The sequence below is a fragment of the Chelon labrosus genome, assembly GCF_963514085.1.
Source record: "Chelon labrosus genome assembly, chromosome: 1".
Classification (NCBI taxonomy): domain Eukaryota; kingdom Metazoa; phylum Chordata; class Actinopteri; order Mugiliformes; family Mugilidae; genus Chelon; species Chelon labrosus.
In genome coordinates, this window is record NC_140337.1 from 7,725,687 (window position 1) to 7,748,657 (window position 22,971).

Consider the following 22,971-nt stretch of genomic DNA (forward strand, 5'->3'; position numbering starts at 1 on the left):
GTGGACGAAATCGTTCTACATAAAATCTATTTTGTAATCTGCAACAGCATGACTTTAGCTTCATGGGATATCTCTGAGACACAAACACATGGTAAACAAACTCCAAGAGGCCCTGGGTGTGTGTTAGAGTTGACCATTTCTAACTCTGGTGACATCTAGTGATAGTGTAGTAGTAGGACACTGATAAACTGACACATAACTACCTATGTAGTGATATGACAACACATTTCACTACTGAGCATATTTGTTGGACTGTACCTTCGCCTCTTTTCATCACATCATCATAAACAACACTGTCCTCTGGTTCATGATGCTTCCCTGTTAGGATAATCAGAAGAATCCACATAAGAAAACAATGAATTCATATTTGCAGGCTAAAACATTTCTGAACTATTTATTTGTATTTTCTATGTATCTGGAGTACTCACGCTTCTTTCCAGTTTTTTTGAGTTTAATGACAGAGTAGTTAACATCTTCTCCATCTGAAATAAACATAGTTTTCTTTACAGGATTTCATGTCAATCACTTGTATTTAGTCTCCTTAAACCACCCAGTTTAACTTTTCTAACAGCTTTTCTACTGGGAAACATATACTTTACCATTTGGAGCATCTTCTTTCGCTGTTTCATAGATGCAAGCATCACCTATAAAACCAATTAAGAAAGTCAACATCAGAGTATCTGAATGTCACGCTGGGATACAAGTATCCTATTTTTTTGTATCATTTCTGTTGAGACAGTTTGTCCAACTGGCTCATTTTTAAACTTAATGGTCTTGTAGAGTTTGACTTCTGGCTTCTAGATGAAAGACTGACCGTGGAGAAGAGAGGAGTAAACTTGACGTTGATGTTCATCCTGGTTGACCGTCTGGTCTGTAGCAGAGCCTTGTTACAAAAGGAAAAATAAAGACACATGACATTGGACGTATGCTGTGAATCTGTGGATTGAATCAATGAAAGAGTAAAACATGTGATATAACAAGGTCTCACCCTTGGACCGTCTGTATCGATACAACAAGAGCAGGAGAATGATGAGTATGATTCCACAAAGAAGTCCAGTAATCAAAGGCACTGGGGAAGAAGAACTTTGAGCTCCTGGCACAGCTATTAGAAACAGAAACATTAAGTATTAATACTGGACTGTTCATGATATAATTCATCAGATGACTGATGAGTTTAGGCTTTAGCACAGAAAATATCAACATAAATACAATGTTTATTTTCAAACTGACATAATCTTTACAAAAAATAAAATGCATTAAATGTTTTCATCCTGCTCACGTTTAACAGCCATCCAACTCTGTGGTGATTGTTTTCCTGAATGTTCACACTTGTAGAAGCCTTCATGTGTCTTTGACACTGCAGAGATATTCAGCTCCCCTCTGGTATCATTTTGGATGAGTTTGTCATTGTGATAGAAAAACACATTGGAAAGTATTTGTTGTCGTCTCAACCTGCAGCTCAGAGTAACAGGTTCTCCCTCAGTCACAGGATGGACAGGACTCACCAGGATGATACCATAAGAACCTGGAAAACAGTCAAACAATGATTTAGTCAGACTTTTCAAACAGCTGACATACAATGAGGAGAATGGTTTCTATATGCATACATATTATATCAGACATTTGATTTCTGAATAATTCCAAACTGCGGTATGAATCTTACAACTATCCCTTCCCACCAAATAACCAACAGCTTATTACAATGTCCTTTAGATCACGTTGGACCTGTTGAGCCTCAGAAACTTCTGAACACTCCAAACCTCCACTAAAACAAAGCCTCATCGTGGTAAGTACCAATATGTGCTTGGAAAGTATGAATGTGATGATGAGGATGTTTTGTTGCAGCCACAGATGAGAAGTCAAATACGGGCCCATTAGCTACAGAACAAATATGGACATACAGTATTTAATAGGCTACAGTGGTTTTAGTTCAAAACTCAATCAATGCCTCCATTTGGAAAACAGTCAAAGAATTTTAAGTTCCAGTTTCAGAAAGAGCTCTGTATTGAACTAGAAAGGGAAAACTTCAATCAATACCAAGAAGTCTCACGTTGCCCAAGAAGTTTGGTTTTAATCCTGAGCCCTGCAAATGTTTCACACCAACCTAACTAGAATATTTTAGTCAGGTTCCTACTTGACTACAGCGTCTTTACATAATAGGCTGAAGGAACACTTTGGTGGTAGAAATGTTCTGCTTTTTAGTGATTTATTACAGAAATAACAAGAAAGAAAGAGAGATTTATTGTGGGACAGTTTGGATAGAAATAGTTTTGTAAGCAGATGATGGGAGTAAAGTAAAGCCTCCAACTAAAAGTAGCATGATGCTTAGTTTACTCTGATTGCATTAAAACAGGACAGACTATGAATAACTGTTGTCTGTTTTGTCACAATTACGTAACATGTCACATAACTGGGTCATCATGATGTGATGTTTTAATCATTTACAAAGAAAAGAAAAGAACTATTCTAACATACCATGTCCAGTGATGTTGACTGCGTTGCTGAACTCTCCTGATCCAGACTCACACCAGTACACTGTATTATTAGACTGGTATCTGGATAATTCACATGGGAATTCTGTCTTTCTCTTCCAGTCAGAACAGGACAGGTAGCGGTCCTCAGGGAAGCTCCCCACTCTCCACTCAGTAGAGTTTCCCTCACAGCTCAGAGAGACAGAGTCAGAGGTGAAGTGCTGCGCTCTGTCAGGATTCACTGAGAGAGACGCTGCTGAATGGAAATCTGAAAAAGAGTCAAAGCAAGAAGAGTGATATTAATCTGAAAAGGCCACAATGCAAATATTTATTTGCTTTCATTCTTTAATTGCTGAAACTTAGTGCAAGCATGACAAGGTGCAGTGTTTTGGTCAAACTATGAATAATACCATTGAAGTATATTTGAATTGATATGCAACAAGCAGCAGTCTGTAAAATTAGAAACTGCATACTTTTACCTGACATCTGTACTCTGACAATCTGATAAGTAAGAGCAGTAACATGAGCTGATGAAGTATCCAAAGATGAAGAGGAAACATTCAAACACATGCCATTCCTTACCTACTGATACCAGAATATTCAGATTATATTATTAGTATTAGTGGACTTTCTTTTTTCCTCTTTCATTTATTTCTTTATTTTCTTCTCCTTTTTCCTCCTGTGCATACATATACTTTCTTCCAGACTCAACATATACCCACACAACACAGTACACCCTGAGACGCCACATATAACCTCCTATGTTTTAGAGACGTCCTGTACCAATTTATTTTGTCCCTGTCATGTAAGGTTTTGTGTTTGTAGGTTTGTAAAAGTCTTATAACTGTCTTTTTTCATATTATCCAATTTGTTGAAAAGAAAATGTAATGGTAATAAGATAATTAGTTTGATGGTAGCAAAAAAGAAAGATCCTGCTGCATTAGGAGAACATAAATGTGAACAGTCAATGAATTGTAAGCATGTGTTTTAGTTTTCAAGATACTGCATGTAGGTCACAGAGAAAAAATGAAAGGTGACATATAATCTACTTATTGAGAGAACAGATGGAAACAAACTGACCTCCAGACCAGACAAACTGAGGTTGACTGGAATCAGTGTAAAACATTGGGTCTCCTCTTCCAGCTCTACACACATATCCTGCTGTGTGTGTCTGTCCATCAATGATGTAGGAATCTTGTTCAGTTCCATTGATGCTACCAGGAAGCAGCTCATAGTTGTAAGATGGATACTTGTGTGATAGATCAGGAACAGCTTTATACCAGTAAAACCTCCATCCTGCAGATGGATGTTCAAGCTCACAGCTCAGATTTACTGAGGCTCCAGGACTCAGCCATGATGGAGACACAGAGAGGACAGGTTGACCTGTTGAAAGACATTTTGAGATGGTAGATTACAGTCAACATGTGAGTCTTGTGAAGCATTATTTATCTAAATATGGTTGTCCGCTATCTGAATATATGACACAAATGTTAAGTTACACAGTTAAATAACAGTCATGAGAGGTGAAATATGATGTGACTTACTGATGACTACAGTCAGTCTGAAGGAATCACTCCACTCTGTTGAAGACTGTTGTTCACTTTTCATTCTGCCTTTACACTTGTAGTCTCCAGTGTGGAGTGAAGAATCAGATTTAATCCTGAATTCCTTTAGATTTGGAGGTTTGTATGAACTGGTAGATCTCCATTCATACTCCCACTCAGTGTCTCCTCCATGGATCTCACATCTGAGAGTAATCTCCTCTCCACTGTAGATCTGAGGCCAGTTGGGTTGGAGAGTCACAGTCACCTTGTTTGGAACTGTCCATGTTCAAGAATCATAAATAAAGACACAAAAATCAACATCAACCTACTTTCATAAATCCACACTGGGTGTTTCCACATTTATTATTAATCTAAAACTCTCCAACTCAACCACCAACTCACCATTTCTACTGATCCTGATTGAATCACTGTACTCTGTGTAGTAAACTGGGTCTCCTCTTCCTCCTCTGCACCAGTAGAGTCCTTCCTGTGAGACTCTGGTTTGTCCATTTGAATAGAAACCAGCATGTTGTGTGGTCAGAGGTTCAGAGGACTTCTCATCTCTGTACCAGTAGTATTTCCATCCAGATGATGGCTTCACTGAGCAGGTCAGGGTCACACTGCCTCCTACTGGAATGTCTCTGGTGTCAGCTCTCAGTTGGGCCTTTGGTTTAGTTGCTGTTGAGTTTAGGATAAATTGTCACTGTCTCCAACTTGTGTAAATGACAATTAATCATAGCAAAGTATGTAAATTCAAAGTCTCCATTCATTGGTTTATGTGACCCCACCAGTTAATGTACTTTGAACACAGAATGTAATGTTATTCTCCTGTTACCATTTGTTTAATGAACTTGTAGAATAGAACAGAAAAATATAAAATAATCTCTACTTTTAATGTATTTTTGTTTTCTCAGGTCCTTCATCTGTCTTACTACCTCTACTATCATACTGTGAATGGACATTTGTTGCATCAAAATACTGGATAGATTTTAGACCTTCCCTAGAGCTTGTGTCTAATCTTTACACAACTCATTCTCTGATATCTGGTCATCACAGAGCCAACACTGTTTAACAGTTAAATGTGTGTTTTGTGTAATAAAACTGTAATTGTAATAATTCCTACATTTATTTTAACTGAAGTGATGTTGTTGTCATCCCTATGCTGACTGACCATTCATTCTACAGACTGGCTGCCTTCAGGACAAACTATTTATCAGCTACTGACGATCAGGTGCAACTCATGGTTAGACTGAAGACATGACACACTTTTGACACTTTGAGTGTGACAATATTTTTACCCATAAGGAAATCAATATGCACAACAAACATGACTTACCAGATACTGACAATGTGATGGCTTTACTCCACTCTGTTGAAGAATATGAGTCATCTCTGTGTCTACTCTTACACATGTAGTCTCCACTGCTGGACTCAGAAGCAGTGAAAGTCCAGTATTTATTGTATGTCCAGTGTATAGATGACCTAGGTGTTCTCCATTCATACTTCCACTCAGTGTCTTCACCTCCCTGGACCTCACATGTCAGAGTGATCTCCTCACCTCTGAATATCTGAGGCCAGTTGGGTTGTCGTGTTAAAACAGCCTTGTTGGAAACTGTTTCCACCAGATATGAACAGTTGGGACACAAACAGAAACATGAAATCAACAGAGAAAACTGAACATTGTAGGTTCATCACTAATTCTAATGATAATCATGAATACTTCAAACTAAATAACTGAACTCACAGGTTATCTCAATGGTGACTGAATCACTTTGATCAGTGTAGTAAACTAGTTCTCCTCTTCCTCCTCTGCACCGGTAGATTCCTCCTTGTGATACACTGATAACTCTGTTTTCTCCATCATTTGTTCTGACTTGAACTTCAGAGGTGTCTGTGGTACGTCTGAACCACTCATATTTCCATCCAGCAGAGGTCTCCTCAGAGCAGGTCAGTGTCACTCTGTCTCCTACTGGTATGGTTGTTGGTCCTGCTGTCAGTGTGACCCTGGGTCGTCCATCTGATGTTGTGAAAAAAATACATTAAATGTAATATTTATGGGATTTGTTTAATATTTTAAAACTTTTTTGAACTCTAAAATATGTAACTGCTCGCCACCCTCAGAATCCCTCAAGTCAAGTTCAGTCACATCTCAGTTTATTTTTCACATGTTTATCAACAATACCTTTTATTTTATATCAAAGATCATACGTGTGGTCATTCTAGATAACAGTATCAGGAACTGAGAAAAGTAGCTCAGGTCCTGGTCAAAGGTTCAAGTTTTACAGTATTCTAATAAATGTTTAGAGTGTAGAAGTAATTAAATGTTCAAATTATTACATAATTAATATACATATTTCAACAGGAATCATTAATTAGTGTTGTTGATCAAATATCCAGGTCTTACCAGATACAGTTAAAGTGACAGTATTACTACACTTTGTCTGATTTGATCTCTTGTGGAGACCACAGCACTGATATCCACCACTGTGATCTGTAGACAGAGGTTTTAATGTGTATCGTTGATGTGTGTTGCAGGGAATAAATTCTCGTCCATCCTTGTTGATTTTATAATCCCAGTCAGTGTCTCCTCCTTCCTTCATGTCACATATGAAGGTAACAGACTCTCCAGTGAACAAAGGTGACCAGTAGGGGTCAGTAGTCAGCACAGCATCTAGAAGCAACATGAACATACAGTTAGGAATGAAAAACACTTTTAGGAAATATGGTAGACACAATCTGTGTCAGTACATACAGTAAAAAGAAACATGATGCAGTAGGTTGATATTAGTTTTTAGAGAATAATTAAAAACAAAGACAAGAAAGTTCAAACTGTTTAATCACCTTGAGCATGTCCTTTGTAGAGGAGTGTATAGAGCACTACAATAAAGGAGGAAATGTCAGACATTAAGAGACTAAAACAAACTAATATTTAATAAGAAATATTTAATGTGTAACATGAGCATGAAGGATGCATTAAAGGATCACTACTACAAACATAACCAAGTGTTCCTGAGATATGAGAGGAAAACTCTCTGAGGAATCTGAGCCAGTGTGATGGCAGTATCTATAGCTCCACATTTGAAATAAAATATAGAGACATGCATCCACCCTCACAACATTCAATAGAGGAAGATATGTTTATGGCTGCAGACCCTCCCACACACTGCAGTGGACCAGGAAATGGATCAGACCATCACCTGTGACGTCATGGGGGGGGGGGGGTCAGTAACATACTCACAGAATAAGCCCAGCTCACAGAGCAAAGTGTGTCCCATCCTCACATCAAGACTTCATCTGATGAAACTGCAGAAAACAAACAAAAAAATATAAATAACGTTCAGATTGTTCTGTCTCAGCTTCCTTCCTTTTGCACAAAGTTAAAACTAACCATAGTCTGACCACAGCCAACCCTCTCATGGCACTGCAGAAATATATAACTATATCAGACTGCATCTCACACAAAGGTCTGTGCATCGCTTTAAATAAACTTAAACATGATAGCAACAGACAACAAGACATGAACAAAACAACTTGAGCATAGAAACATCAAGAGGTCAAGAACAGCCAAGAGGTTTCTGACACCAGAACATCCACATGAAAGAAACACCAAGTAAAAAACTAGAAATGTCAATTTATACACACAGTATACAGGATGGAAGTCACATGAAGGTTCATCTATGTATCCATCTTTCTACATTTATATCTTTGTCTTGACCATTCAGACAAGTTCAACTGCTGCTGACATGCACGGAGTACTTGATTACTCACAGAAAGTGGTGGAAGTGTTAGAGAGGTCACATACAATAAGCTACAGAGAAATAGATTTGAATTTTCTTCCTGCCACAGATATGATCATCCTGTAGACTACTGCTGTCTTACAAAGAGACAGTGATTCTTGATGCTACTGTAAAGGCTGCTGCATAAAGTCATTACAATCACATGTTTGAAAGATACAATAAATACTTTCCCATGTAGAATGAATAGAGGACCTACTGATAACAAGAGGTGTCATACTCACTAAGTTCAGCACAGCAGCTGGAGGGAATCCATGCAGGTTTTAAACTACAATCTGAAAATATGATTATTCTTCATCTTAAATCCCAAAGCTGAGCTTCACCAGTGTAAAGTCTGTCAAACTGAACACTCTCTACATGTCTTCTCCTTCTACTGAAACTCTGGAGTCAAATGTGGCCATGACTTCATTCACAGGAAGTGATAAAAATAGAAATAGTGTTGAGAAAAAGGAGTGAACATGATGATGAAGTCCTTCCCCCTCTCCCAGCTCTGATGCATTACAAGTAGCTGAACCTGTAATCAAATGTGGTTATCATTAAGATGAGAAGTGCAGAAGAACCTGCAGAAGCTAGACTGATTAAACTGATGAACCCCTCTATGAGAAAGTACACCAGAAACAATGACACCATTTACACCAGAAACAACCTGGGAGACTTCTTCTCTTCTTGTTTTCATGCAAATCTTGCCAAATGTTTCCAGAATCACTGTTTTCACTGATTAAATCTAATTTCTCCTGCTTCAGAGAAACATTTACCGTTTGCATTTGAGGCAACAACTCATCTGCAGCATAAGAAGACAAAGATAGAACTGAGAAATGTCTCACTTCCTGTCCAGCTACTGCAAACTTACCTCTTGATGCAAAAAAGACAATGAAATAAAACAGATGTAGAAACTGATAAATCATGATGGAACAGAGAATATGTAGTTTGAATATTGTTACAAAATGTTTTTGCACTCATTGCATCAAATCCTATTCCCTGTTGTGTATTTAACGTTACACCCACTCCACCTGCACCCATACTGCTGATTATCTAAAGGGAGGTGTGTGCAGATACAATATGTGTATGCATGCAAACAAAAACAGTAGACAGAGTAGTTTTCTAAAACGTCTTGGATGAATTGTTGGCCTTCCTGGCCATGTGTTGGCTCCTGAGAACAATAGTTTCAACACAACTCTATCACAGTGGTTGATCTGAGCACACGTCACTTTCACACATCAGTTAGGAAGTGCTGCTCTGTATAAATAATATCAGTGAGAACAAAGAACATGTGAACCATGGGGGAGCACTTTGAATGTGTTTAGAGATATGTGAGGAGGATCTTTAAATCTGAGGCCTTTAGAGACTTTGAATGAAGAAATATCTCTCCAAGAGATTTAGTGATGCTGTCATGTTGTCTGCTTGACAAACTGAATTAATGAATGTTAAGAAATAAATGTTACTGAACCCTGTTATTCTAGTTTAAAGGCATATTAAATGATGACTGTGCTCTTTGTCTGCATTCCTCATTCCTCTCTGCTGTGAGCTGAAAGCTGATAGTCAACTAGTCATCTACTGAACGGCAGACATTTAGTTTGAAGCACAGGCTGCATTTCCTCTTTTCAAGGTGGCTCAGTTAGAAATGATGAGGTCATTGATTGTCAGTAGATAGAAATAAGCCTGGAGCAGAATGGACAGTTAGTAACTCCATTCTTTCTACTCATGGAGACACCTACAGGTCAGAAAACAATGGGCTCTAACAAAAGTCTTCCAGTCTTCAGCTGAGCTTGTTGCTGCTGACTGTGACCATAGACTGTTCATTGTGACACATGGTGGCAGTGCTGCACACAACAAAAGCACTACAAGTAGAAAGGACAGGAAGAATGCAGTGAGAAGGCCTAGCTCACAATCTCTGTTCCAGTTCATCACAAAGGTGCTCTGTGGGGTTGAGGCCAGAGCTCTGTCTGGGCCAGTCAAGTTCTTCCACATGGAACCATGTCTTTATAGTCCTTGCTTTGTACACTGGGGCACACTCATGTTGGAATAGAAAAGGGCCTTCCCCAAACTGTTGCCACATAGTTGAAAATATATGTGGCAATTGTCCAAAATGTCTTGGTATGCTGAAACATTAAGATTGCCCTTCACTGGAGATAGGGGTCTAGCCCAAACCCTAACAAACAGCCCCATATCATTATCCCTCCTCCACCAAACTTCACAGTTGGCACAATGCAGTCAGGCAGGTAACATTTTCCATGCCTAGACTCCTCCATCTGACTGCCACACAGAGAAGCTGTGGAGAAGATTCATCCCTCCACAGAACACGTTTCCACTGCTCCACAGTCTAGTGTCAGTGTGCTTTACACCACTCCATCTGACGCTTGGCATTGGACTTGGTGATGTGAGGCTTGCATGACGCTACCGCTGCACAGTTTATGTGCTTACATTAATACCAGTGGAAGTTTGGATCTCTTCAGCTATGGAATCAGCAGAGCCTAGTTAACTTTTAGGAGCAGGGCCACGACTCAACCACTCTTCCTTTAATATCCGTCAGCTAACTTATACCAGGTTAACTCAGTCAGCACTGTTTGTTTGGGGTCTTTGCTAGTGAATATAACATGTAGCTACATGAATTCAAGATGGTGGCGCGTATAGACGCAGCGACCCGGTGCTCCTCTATAGTTAGCAGCTACACATTGAGAAGGACTTACACCAGACCAAACTTATCAGCCTGAAAATACACTGGACCGTTCCTGGAGAGGATACGCCGGACAGAGAGGAGGCGACAGCGCGTTGTGAAAAGCACCAGAAGCGGGGCAAATGAGCCAGCATCAGAGCTAGGCTAACCACGACTCCACATAAACCAGCGGTTCGAAGTGTTTTTCTTGCCAACGTCCGCTCCCTGGTTAACAAGATGGACGAGATTAAACTACGTTAACAATCGAATAGACGGCTGCATCATGGTAATAACAGAGACCTGGCTGCATGAGAACATCCCGGACCTGGCTGTGGAGCTAGCAGGCCGTACAATTATTACATTTCAGACTCTGGTAAGACGAGAGGAGGGGGCTTGTGCATCTATATTAACAACAGTTGGTGCACGGACACTGCTGTTATTGAGAGACACTGCTGTCCAGACCTGTAATTTTTACTGTTAAAATGCAGACCTTTTTATCTGCCCAGGGAAATCACTCAAGAGTCCACAGCTGCTGTGTATATCCACTAATGCTAATGTAGCTATGAGCAGGCTGCATGACAGCATCAGCAGAACAAACACCTAGAGGGCTTCTTCATCGTGGCTGGAGACTTTAATCATCTTTCCCTGTTCCTGACACCAGCTTACAAGCCCCTCATTTGCAGGTCTAAGCCACAGTACAAGCCAGTGGAGTGCTGGACTGAGGAGGCAACACCAACATCAGAGCACTACTCCAGGCCAGGGATGCAGCACTGAGGTCAAGAGACAGGGAGGCCATCAGGAAGGCTAGAGCAGACCTGAACAGAGGCACCAAGGCTGCTAAAACAAGGTACAGAAAGCAGATAGAGGCCAATTTCAAGGAAAACAACCCCAGCTCCATGTGGAAAGGCATCCAGCACATTACGGACTACAAACAGTGCTACAACACCCCCTCTCTACCAACACTTCTCTCCCAGACCAGCTCAACGCCTTTTTCTCCTGCTTTGAAGAGGACGGCAGACAGACAGAGGACACACAGCTGACACCATCAGAGCATGACCAGCCCCCCACCATCCAACAACATCATGTACTGCTGGTCCTGCGTGGCATCAACATCAGCAAAGTACCAGGACCGGATGGAGTACCAGGGAAGGTGCTGAACTCATGAGCCCATCAGCTTGCTGCAGTATTCACTAACATCTTTAACCGTTCAGCCTGAAAACTGCCACCATAATTCCTGTGCCCAAATCCTCTGCCATTACAGGGTTGAATGAGTACCAGCCTGTGGTCCTGACACCAGTGATCATGAAATGCATGGAGAGACTGGTGTTACAGCATGTCAAGGCCCACATCCCACCTGGCTTTGACCAACACCAGTTTGCCTACAGGTCCAACAGATCCACAGACGTTGCCATCTCCATCACCCTCCACACTGCTCTCAGCCATAGTGAAAGCCTCCAAACATACATCAGGATGCTGCTTGTTGACTTCAGCTCTGGATTTAACTCCATCAGCCCCAACTGCAACTTGGAACCTCCCTCTGTCTGTGGATCAACCTATCATCCTTAATACTGGTGTTCCTCAGGGCTGTGTACTGAGTCCAGTCTTGTACACACTGTACACCTTTGTCTGTGTCTCAACCCATGGCTCCAACACCATGGGGGGGGGGGGGGGGATTATCAACAACAATGACGAGACACCATACAGAGAAGAGGTCCAAGCACTGGTGGCCTGGTGCAGCGACATCCACCTCAACCTCAACACCAAGAAGACAAATGAAATGTTCTTTGCACTAGTTTTAATACAGACAGATCATTGAGTTAATAAAGAGGAAGTAGAAAAGAAAGCAATCAGCAAAATAAGGTTTTGAATAACAACACACAGTAACATATTCTGTACATGCATTGAACAAATATATTAGTGTAAATAATCACTATTAAAGTCCAGTAGTGTATTTAACACTGAAGCAAACCAACTCAACAACCAACATAGAAACCACAAGTCTGTGGTGTTCAAGCTTTCTGAGAGACAAACCTCTGACACTCTGTTCTTCTCCTTTGAAACATTTTCCTTCATGTATACAATTCAAAGTGAGAAAGTGATGTACTTACACAATAACCCCAGCACACAGAGCAAAGTGTGTCCCGTCCTCACATCCAGCTCTGACAACGTGTCACTCTGCTTCAGAGAAAGATTTCAACTTCATACCAGGAAGCAACAACTGCAGCATCTGAAGAGGAAGAAAGAACTGAGAGACAAAAATAAAGTTGCACTTCACATCAATATGAGATCATCCTCACATCCAGCCCTCACTACGTGTCTGTTCTATATCAAGATAGTCTCTGTCTGCTTCCTTCTTTTTTTCAACAAACCTCAGACCTCTGCAGTGGGTTTAAAGCACTGATGCTTCTTGTCCTGTTTCTGATAAACAGTATTGATCTTTCAGCTTTATCTAATTCATGCAAAAAATATTCTACAACAGAGAACAGTTATCAATACTTTGTTGCACTATGCACATAGTCGTATGATTAAGCCTTTAAGAATGATGCATTAGAAAACCGTCTGCTTCAGAAAGTAAAGTAGTAAAACTCTAATTAAAAATATTTTGTGCAGCAATAAATGTACCTCTCTGCTGTGAGCTGAAAGCTGACATCATACAACAAGTCATCTACTGAACGGCAGACATTTAGTTTGAAGCACAGGCTGCATTTCCTCTTTTCAAGGTGGCTCAGTTAGAAATGATGAGGTCATTGATTGTCAGTAGATAGAAATAAGCCTGGAGCAGAATGGACAGTTAGTAACTCCATTCTTTCTACTCATGGAGACACCTACAGGTCAGAAAACAATGTGCTCTAACAAAAGTCTTCCAGTCTTCAGCTGAGCTTGTTGCTGCTGACTGGGACCATAGACTGTTCATTGTGACACATGGTGGCAGTGCTGCACACAACAAAAGCACTACAAGTAGAAAGGACAGTAAGAATGCAGCAAAAGCAGCACAAGAGACACACATTGATGGATACCAAAAACACTTCCAGAAAACTGCCACCAGAAGTGACAACAGCACCACAGAAAGAAGAATCAGAACAAATAATGTGTTGCAGTATTTCTACTGCCGTTGCATCCACAGTGTCTGTACTGATGCAGTGTGTTGTGTAGACATACCTACATACAGTATGTATATAGAGTTACAATGCACACAGATAATTACTGAAAGGATCAGTATTGACCAAATTAACGTTCCAAACTAACCTTTTAATCCTTCTACTCACGTCTTACTCTGTTCCCTTTGCATTTATCTGCATCTGGCCCATCTATAAAATGGGGGTACTGAGTAGAGAGTGTAGACATTCCTCAGTGTTTAACTTTTATTTCTACAGAAACTTAGAGATTAGATACATAGAGGGGAAATCAATTAAACAAAGCACTGAAATAAACCGTGTGTTGCTCAGTTGTGCCGTCCAGTTCACTTGGTAAGGATGGCCTGTAAAGAAACTGATAGTTCCTCTTCACACATAGAGGTGTGATAGCAAGTATTAGGCATCATCACATTTAAACCACAGCTAATGTGTTCACAAGAAGACAAGAGGCGTCATTCACTGTGCTTACATACGTTTGCATTTCCTGCTTTATGCTGGTGCTAAACTGTCAGCCTCAACAGTTGCCTCACAGCAGTGTAGTGTTCTGTTGAATATGTTAAACAGTGGGTGCTGAACAAAATGTCTATATAAAACAAATAAAGATTGAACAGTGATTTAGAAGAACATGTTTTTTTTATTGCAGTGAAAACCAAACACAAATATACAGGATATTATGGTGAATTGTGCTGAAAGATTAGAGTCCAACGAACCTTGCCGGTTGACCTTGAATAATGACTTGGTGTTGATCTGATACTGAATAAAAGGCTGAGGTAATCACTATTTTTCACTATTAAAATAGTAATTACTATTAGTTTAAAAACTCCCGATCAGTAAACTGAGTCTCTGAGGAAATGGTAAGACTGAACGAACTGGATGAAGATCGTTTCTGTACAGATTTCAGAAAAGTCGACTGTGTGACAAAACCTGAGTTATCCACTTCCATGGATGGAGGATTGCATGGATCGTGTTGGAGCAGCCACATTTGTTACAAAGTCAGATTTGGTAAAGGGATGCTGGCAAGTATAATGCAGCAGCAACTTTTCAGTGACTGATGAATGTTGTTCTTTGTGGTTTGTCGTATTGTGAAGCATACCTTGATGATATAGTTGTTTGTTCTGACACATGGGATGATCTGCTCACGTTTGTCTCTGCCTGAGGAGTCTCTTCAGCAACATTTAGAGAGGAGACTGACTTTTCATTAGATGTTATCAAAATGACAGAAATATAAAATAAAGAGAAGAAATGATCAATGACAGCTGTTATTTAGTAAGAGGCAGGTATGAATATAATACTGAGCAGTATAAAACATTTGAGTCATCTACTCTAAACTGAGTCTATTGAAGAGTGTAGAAGTAAAAACTCTACAAAAAGCTTCTCCTCTGTCCTTGTTAGCGTTCCATACTAATACATAAAATAAGGATGTACTCACAGAATAACCCCAGCACGCTGCACAAAGTGTGTCTCATCCTGATCCAGCTCTAAAACACTGAAACTGCATCAAATGAAGACGACTGTTGATGATAAAATGACACTTCACACAGAAATGAATCCAACAGCTCTAAAATTCTGGGTTTGAGTTGTCTGGAAGCTTTTGGTCTACAATGCTGCAATATGCCAAACTACTAACACATAAGTAATGAGTTTAAAGTTGAAAGTTTCTCAGCTTGATATCCCTCCAGCAGACACTACTGCACAGATGTCTTGTATTCATATTTCAGCAAACACTGAGAAATGTACAGATTAAATAAATAGCCATTACGTTTTCTGAGCTCTTTTTAACAATATGAAGGTTGAAATCCTGCAGAAGAAGAGACCAACACATAAGCCGCTGGTTGGAGTTGCGCATATGGGCAAGAAACACAAAGGGATTATGGTCAGTGAACACTTGGACAGGCTGTGAACTGGACCCAAGATAAACTTCAAAATGCTGCAAAGCAAGCAGGAGGGTGAGAGCTTCCTTCTCTATGGTGCTGTAGTTGAGCTGGTGCTTACTAAACTTTTTAGAGAAATAACAGACAGGGTGGTCAATAGCCTGATCATCTTCCTGCAGGAGTACAGCACCTGCACCACACACGCTAGCGTCTACCTCTAATTTGAAGGGCCTCGTGAAGCTGGGCTCAGTGAGGACAGGTGCACAACACAGTAAGGCCTTGGCAGATTCAAAAGCAGCCTGGCAAGCAGGGGACCAAACTAAACTTTTCAACGGGCTAACTAGACCAGTGAGAGGAGCTACCACATCTGAAAAGTTTCTACAGAAACCTCGATAATAACCACACATCCCCAGGAACCGGAGCAGCGCTTTCTTGAACTGAGGGAAAATCAATAATCGCCTGCACCTTTTCAGCTAACGGGCGCACCTGTCCCTGTCCTACCTGTTTACCTAAATAGGTTACAGTAGCTGTGGAGGGTGAGGGAGGCCTCACGGAGACGGCTGATAACGAGGGACAGTGTGTGGAGATGGTCAGACCAGGTGGAGGAGTAGACAACCACGTCATCTAAATAGACGCTGAAACGTGACAGGAGCGTTACGCAATCCAAATGGCAAAATGTGTATTGGAGGAAAGTGTCGGGGGTGACAAAAGCAGGTATTTTGGAGGCCGTGAGGTTAAAGGAACTTGCCAGTAACCTTTTAACAGGTCCAGCTTTGTCACAAATGTGGCAATCGATCAATGCAATCCTCCATCCTAGGAAGTGGATAAGAGTCAGGTTTGGTGACAGAGTTTACTTTTAGGTAATCGTTACAAAAGCGAGGAGTGTTGTCAGGCTTCGGGACCAAAACACAGGGAGAAGTCCACGCACTCGTACTGAGAACAGCTAAACCATGTTCAACAAGATAGTTCACCTCTTGCTGCATCATGGCTGTTTAGTGGGACTGACTCCATATGCATGCTGCTTAATGGGTTTGTGTCCCTCCACGTCAATGTCATGGCACAGGACAGAGGTTTGACGGGGATGATCAGAGAAAAGAAACAAGTTATCTTCAATCAAAGCAATAATATCTGCACGAGCCGAATCGGACAGATGAGCCAAAAAACCCTCCAAATCATTCAGTACCTCTGAGTTTTGCAAACGAGCGGCAGGCATCAAACCACTTTTCTCCGACAACCCGTCGTCAGAAAGATGTTACTGGAGAGGAGCAACAGATACGAACATCACAGGCACCGGAGGCAGCGGGGAAACACTCTCTCTGGAAAAGTAACGTTTTAGCATGTTAATGTGACAAACTCTGGACTTTCTCTTTTGATCGGGGGTTTGGACCACAAGATCTGTGTCGCTAAGTTTTCTTTCCACCGTGTGTGGACCGGAAAACTGGGACTGTAAACTGGATCCAGATAGTGGAAGCAGCACCAGAACTTCTTCACCTGGGTGAAATACACAGAGGACAGACTTCTTGTCATATCGACGCTTCATTTTTGTTTGGCTTTGTGCCAGATTTTCACGGGTCAAAAGACAGGCGTGGTGGAGACGCTCACGAAAGGTACTAACATAATCTAAAACATTATGCTCAATTTTTGGAGACTCTGACAACCACATTTCCTCAAGGAGCCTCAGGGGACCACACACTGTATGGACGAAGACCAGATCACAGGGACTGAAACCTAAAGATTCTTGAGGAGTTTCCTGCACAGCGAACAACAGGAGAGGGAGACCCTCATCCCACTCTGTGTTGGACTAAGCAGAAAATAAAATGTACGTGCAAAATCATGTAGGTACTCACGGCTCCTGACAGTTAGTGGTGAAAAGGGGGAATGACAATGTCACCGACAGGGCGCAGCAGCGATACACAATCCACACGACCAACACCATCCACAGCTCACACTCGCAGCAGGAATGGACGCAGTTCCTACGTAGTTCACAGGAGCTTCATGCCGTCAAAATGTCCGTCTTTCTTTCCTAATTAGATACACAAGCTAAATACCAAGTCCATATGTTGTTTCAGAGTGATTTAGCATGAACACAAGTGAATCGCATACAGCGCTAAACGAAAGCTAACGGCTAGTCACGATTAGCATTAGCAGTTCGGTTTACACTGTTCCGCTTAGTCACAGTTTTAAAACACTCACATGCTCATATTTACCTCTTTGTTGTTCACAAAGTTCTTTGCGTCAGGTAACTGGCTGTTCACCATAAAAACAAGAACCTTGGTCAGTAAATCACTCCAACATTGACTCGGTCACGGTAACTCGTGTTTCTCTTCTTCTCCTCTGCTTCACCTAAACCAACACCATTCCGCTATCTCCCGCCCTCTCACCTCAGGCTGCCCTGTGATTGGTCGGAGTCACCGGAGCTCTAAACATGCCAATACTATTAAAGACATTATTGATTGACAACTCATCAAACAAGTAATAATGAAGTGACCGTAACTATCATGCAATGACTCGTATCTCACAAGCACTACATAAATGAATTTAACTCTTGTTTTTATATGAAATGACTTATTTTAACTTATTTTAACATCACTTATTAACATTTTTAAACTGTTCTGTATTTTAACTCTATTTATGAATTTTTACACCCTTCAACAATAATAAACTTTTATGAACTATGAATTCATTCATTCATTCATTCAGTTTCTATACCCGGTTATTCCTGTTAAGAGTCACAGGGGTCTGCTGGAGCCTATCCCAGCTGTCATTGGGCGAGAGGCAGGGGTACACCCTGGACCCTGGACACCCAGTCCATCGCAGGGCTAACACAGAGACAAACAACCATTCACACTCATATTCACACCTACGGCCAATTTAGAATCACCAATTAACCTAGTGAGCATGTCTTTGGATGGTGGGAGGAAGCCGGAGTACCCGGAGAGAACCCACGCAGACACAGGGAGAACATGCAAACTCCACACAGAAAGGCCCAGCCGGCCATGGATTCGAACCAGTGACCTTCTTGATGTGAGGCATCAGTGCTAACCACCTCTCCACTGTACCGCCTGAACTATGAATTTCGTTATCAAAATAAATCATTTGATTTAACAAGGGTTACACACATTTGGCACACATAAGTCAGAAGAGACAGAGGCAGGGCAGCAGGCAGGCGCAGCAGAAACGGGATCTCCAACGACTTCGGGCAGAGGAAACACCTTTCCTCCGACCAAATCGTTACCTAAAATAAAGGAAATGCCACTAATCGGAAACCGCGAGACCATGGTGACTTTCACATGTCCCGACACAAGGGGTGAATGCAAATGAATCATATGTAGGGAAGTATTAAATTCACTCAGTATAATTCCCCACACTACCAAATCAGCACTGCATGAAGTCTCTTTCGGGAGCGGTAGGACAGTAGCCAGCATGACAATGAATGGCGGCGGTATCGCGGAGAATGGTTAGCGGTACTTTATCTGCTTCCTCCCCCGTCAAGGAAACAAACCCGTGAGATACAAACGGTTTAAAAAGGTCGTCAATCTCCACGTCTTCCTCCAGGTCAGGTACAGGCTCACTGTGTGTTACAGGCGGGGACGCAGTGTAAATAAAACCAACACCTGTGGGAGTTTTAACAGTCTTATATTGTCCCTTTTTCCTGAGGATCGGACAGGCGGCAATCAAATGACCTGGCTCATGGCAATAAAGACACTCGTGGCTCCCACTCGCAGCTGGTAATGTGTTTTTACGCGCAAGCTTTGGCGACTGGTTTCTGCGCTCAGGTATCCCATTTGACGCACGCGGTGCCGTCATAGAAAACACGCTTTTAAGAGTCAACATAAACTCGTCCACCAGCACGGCTGCCTCAGTTAGCGAGGACACCTTCTGCTCATTTAAATATACCACGATTCTGTCTGGCAAACACTTCTTAAATTCTTCCAACAAAATGAGCTCTCTCATTTCAGCCACCATTTTAACATTACATGCTTGGCACCATTTATCAAATAACACACTCTTGTCGTGCGCAAATTCAGCATACGTCTGGTTGACAGTTTTATCACTATTTCTAAATTTTTGCCTATAAGCTTCAGGGACAAGCTCGTAAGCCTGCAGCACAGTCCTTTTCAAAACATTATAATCTAAACTGTCCTCAATGGATAAACTGGCACAGACTTCCTGGGCCTTCCCCACCAGCTTACATTGCAACAAAAGTGACCAGAACTCCTTCGGCCACTTTAATGCAAAAGCTATACGCTCAAAAGTGCCGAAATAGGAGTCCACCTCAGACTCATGAAATGGAGGGACTAGCACAATGTGCTTACTAATGTCAAAAACAGGAGCAGAAACACTCCGGTTAAAAGATACCGGGCTGGAGACTACAGGTGCTGCTCTTTCCAGTTCTAGAGCCCTGACACGGAGATGCATCGCTTGCACTTCAAGGTGTTTATTTCTATTCTCCATCTCCTTTATTTGAAGGGCTAAGCGAAGATCCTCTGTGGACACATTACCAGAGGATCACAACTAGGCTCAGGCTCCACACCAGAAGCGAGCACGCCAGCAACCTCCGCCGCTTTCGCCTCCGTCACCGGTGCGTCACCAACAGCCTCAGCCGCAGCGGCTGACTTGGGCAGCACACCTTGCTCCACCAACTTCTCACACACCTCGTGTTGGAGCTCTGCTTTCCGAGAACTGTAATGCACTTGTACCCCACAGAAATATTTCTATGGGGTGCAAGTGCAAGTGCACAAAAGCACTTGATCCATACCTCCCCTGTCAACCACTGGTGTGGCCTTAATGTGCACAGCTCTGAGTGGTGGATAAGGAGGTTCTGCTCCTTCATCTGTGAGGGAATAACTGCAACAACCACCTCACTGTCCTTTTTTCCCATAGTAGGGTTAACTGCAAATGAGAATTAAAAAAGTGACGGTGCAAAGCCCTATTGTGTCTGACAGGATTATTAGTATGACCCTATAATAATTAATAATTACTTTTCACATATAACAATACATATACAAACCACACCTGTGCGTCTTTGTCTCTGTGATCCTGTTTGACTGTTACTGTCTTCATCTTGCTCTTGGGTTTAGTTAGTTTTTTTGGTGGAGTGAAGTACTTTGATTTTGACTTGGACCGTCCAGCAGAGCTATCTCACTTGTTCCAGTGTTCAGTAGGGTCATCATCTGACTTGCTTGAACTTCTATTGAGTTTGTCCAAAATATGCTCTGGAAGATTCTGTTGCATGATGTGCTCAATATATCTTCCCTGCATTGAGGCATACATTTTGGATACAAACTCTGCTGGTCACAAGTATCTCTTCCTTTGCAGGATGGAATGCTTCACTAAACTAAACCACAGCTCAACGTGGCAGTTTGTATCTCTTGTTTTAGGCTTTTCATCACTTATTTTAATTTCTGTCTTCATGAGCCGTGAGAGATCCCCAAGAAGCAAACCACTCCATAAAGGAAAGATCCCCATGTAGTTCTTAAGTAGCACATCGATAACACCAGAACAGTGGTACTGTTTTTTTTTTGTGCCAACAGCATCATCAGAAAGGACGTCACATTCTGCTTGGTCCCTTTGGAGTTGAAGAACTCGTGTGAAAGGCGACTTTCCAATCATGGTGTTTGCAGTTTTGTCCATGGTGATCTTCTCACCTTCCATCATTTGGTCACTTTCTTCCACCTTAAGGCCCTTGTTTTCCAAAACACACACATCAAGATATCCTCTGCTCTGGTTCACCACTTGTGTGTCCTCCTCTGAATCAAAAAGCACACACATGTGATAAAAAACCTCCCCAGCCATCTTCATGCTAGTGCAGTTTAGAAGGTAAGCTAAGGTGTATAAGGCATATTCCTTTATGGCTTTGTTGGTGGTTTTCTTCACCAGTGCTTGTAATACAGCCTTCAAAATGTGGGCAGAGCAAAGATGAAGATGAATTTCTTTGGTTTGTCCCATTCTGATTTCGTATGGTCTGTCAAGGTAAACAGAAACATTTTCTTTGTTGAATGCAATAAGTACACTGTTAATCATAGCCCAGCTCTGATCTGTCTCAACCTGTGCTATTTGTTTTTTTGTTTTGTTTGATATTTTTCTTTTACATTCCATAAGCCAGTGTGATATGGCAGGAGCTGAATGGCTGTTTGACACAAGTTCTGTGACAGGTAGGGGAGGGCTGTCCTTGCCCATGCCGGGCAAAACTAGAGCACAATACAGAACTTTCTTGTTTTGATCTGGTATTTTCTGGACAACACTGCCTGTAGCATCAAGGTAGAGAGTGACAGGTGATGGTTTTTTAGGTGTTCAGTCAGAATGTTAAGTCCACCCTCTGTGTACAAAGCAAATGGATCAATTTGTAGGTGCTGAAGATAACCTTTAAATGATGCATGACTGCTGCTCTCCCAGATTACTTTTTGAGTGAGCATTAGTTCCAACATTACATCATTGTGAAGCCTTGAACTCTTTTTCACCTCAGAGGATATTTTCTGTAAAACATCCTTGGTCATGCTGTGAGTTATGCTGCCAGCTGTTATTTCGTCAACCGGTGTATTTTTTCTTTGGTTATAGCTTTTGCTATTTTTCCTCTTTGCAGGTTGAAATCTTCTGTTTTTTTCTGTGTGTAACCGCACCAACGCGAATCACTTGAAAACATATTTTTGTATCTGTTGATTTTGGCTTGTTTCTCTTGGAGAAAAGGTAGACAGCTTCACACTCATCAAAAGTGCATTTTGCTTTTTCACTGTAATAGTGACATTTCTTTTTGTGGCTATGACGTTTTTTAACACGCTGGTATTTATTTATGCAACATGGGTTCTCTTTCAACAACTCATGATATAATGTGTCTGCCCATGGAGATCTGAGTTTATTCATGTCATGTTTGAACTTTTTTCATCCTGGTTTGCAATGTCCGTTGTCAATCTCTTCATCCTGTGCTCCTTCATCATCCACTCAACTGTTACCTTCTTCTGCAGCTGTGTCTCCAGTGTAACTCTTCTCCTCTTCATCCTTCTTACCATGTCGTTCCCTTTCCATGGCTTTTCTTTGCCTGTTCTTGTGTCTCATCTACAATGAAAACAAGTTTTTGCTTAGATAAAGTTAATCATAAGTTGTTTTTTTAGGTCATAAATGATAAGGTAGTATCATGTTATAGTGTGAGGTCGACAAGTTTGTTTTTCTGGCATGGTAGCAATACGCTTCCATACGAGAATATGAATGAGTAAATAGAAAATGCTTCGAGGAGCTGGTGGCTGTTGCTGCCGTTTCTGAATTATTAAGTACATGCAGTATGACATTATGTACTATTTCAGCAAAATAAGCCTTTACATCTACAAAGAGTTTCATATTAAGTATTAAGTATTATGTTATTATTTAAGCAGAATTAACCTTTTAAAGTACAAGAAGTTTGACATTAAGTAATATTTTATCCGTATAACTGTCCATGGTGCTGAACACCTTGGCAACAACAATGTCCATATAACACTATATGAACAAAAGACTGTATGGATGTGCTTTA

At 41.3% G+C, this 22,971-nt stretch overlaps 1 protein-coding gene across 1 annotated transcript in view; it reads right to left on the reverse strand.

The window, feature by feature from the left end:
- Positions 1-3,883: 3,883 nt before the first annotated feature.
- The window catches only part of LOC311486591 (low affinity immunoglobulin gamma Fc region receptor III-A-like), a gene marked incomplete at its 5' end in the record, with an annotated part of 120,839 nt that continues 101,751 nt past the window's right edge, over positions 3,884-22,971 (reverse strand). Inside the window, 2 exons of the mRNA XM_084542495.1 lie at positions 3,884-4,291; positions 4,418-4,693. Coding sequence (XP_084398621.1) covers positions 3,975-4,291; positions 4,418-4,693 — 593 coding nt within the window. The 3' untranslated portion in view covers positions 3,884-3,974. The remainder of the gene's footprint in view (positions 4,292-4,417; positions 4,694-22,971) is intronic.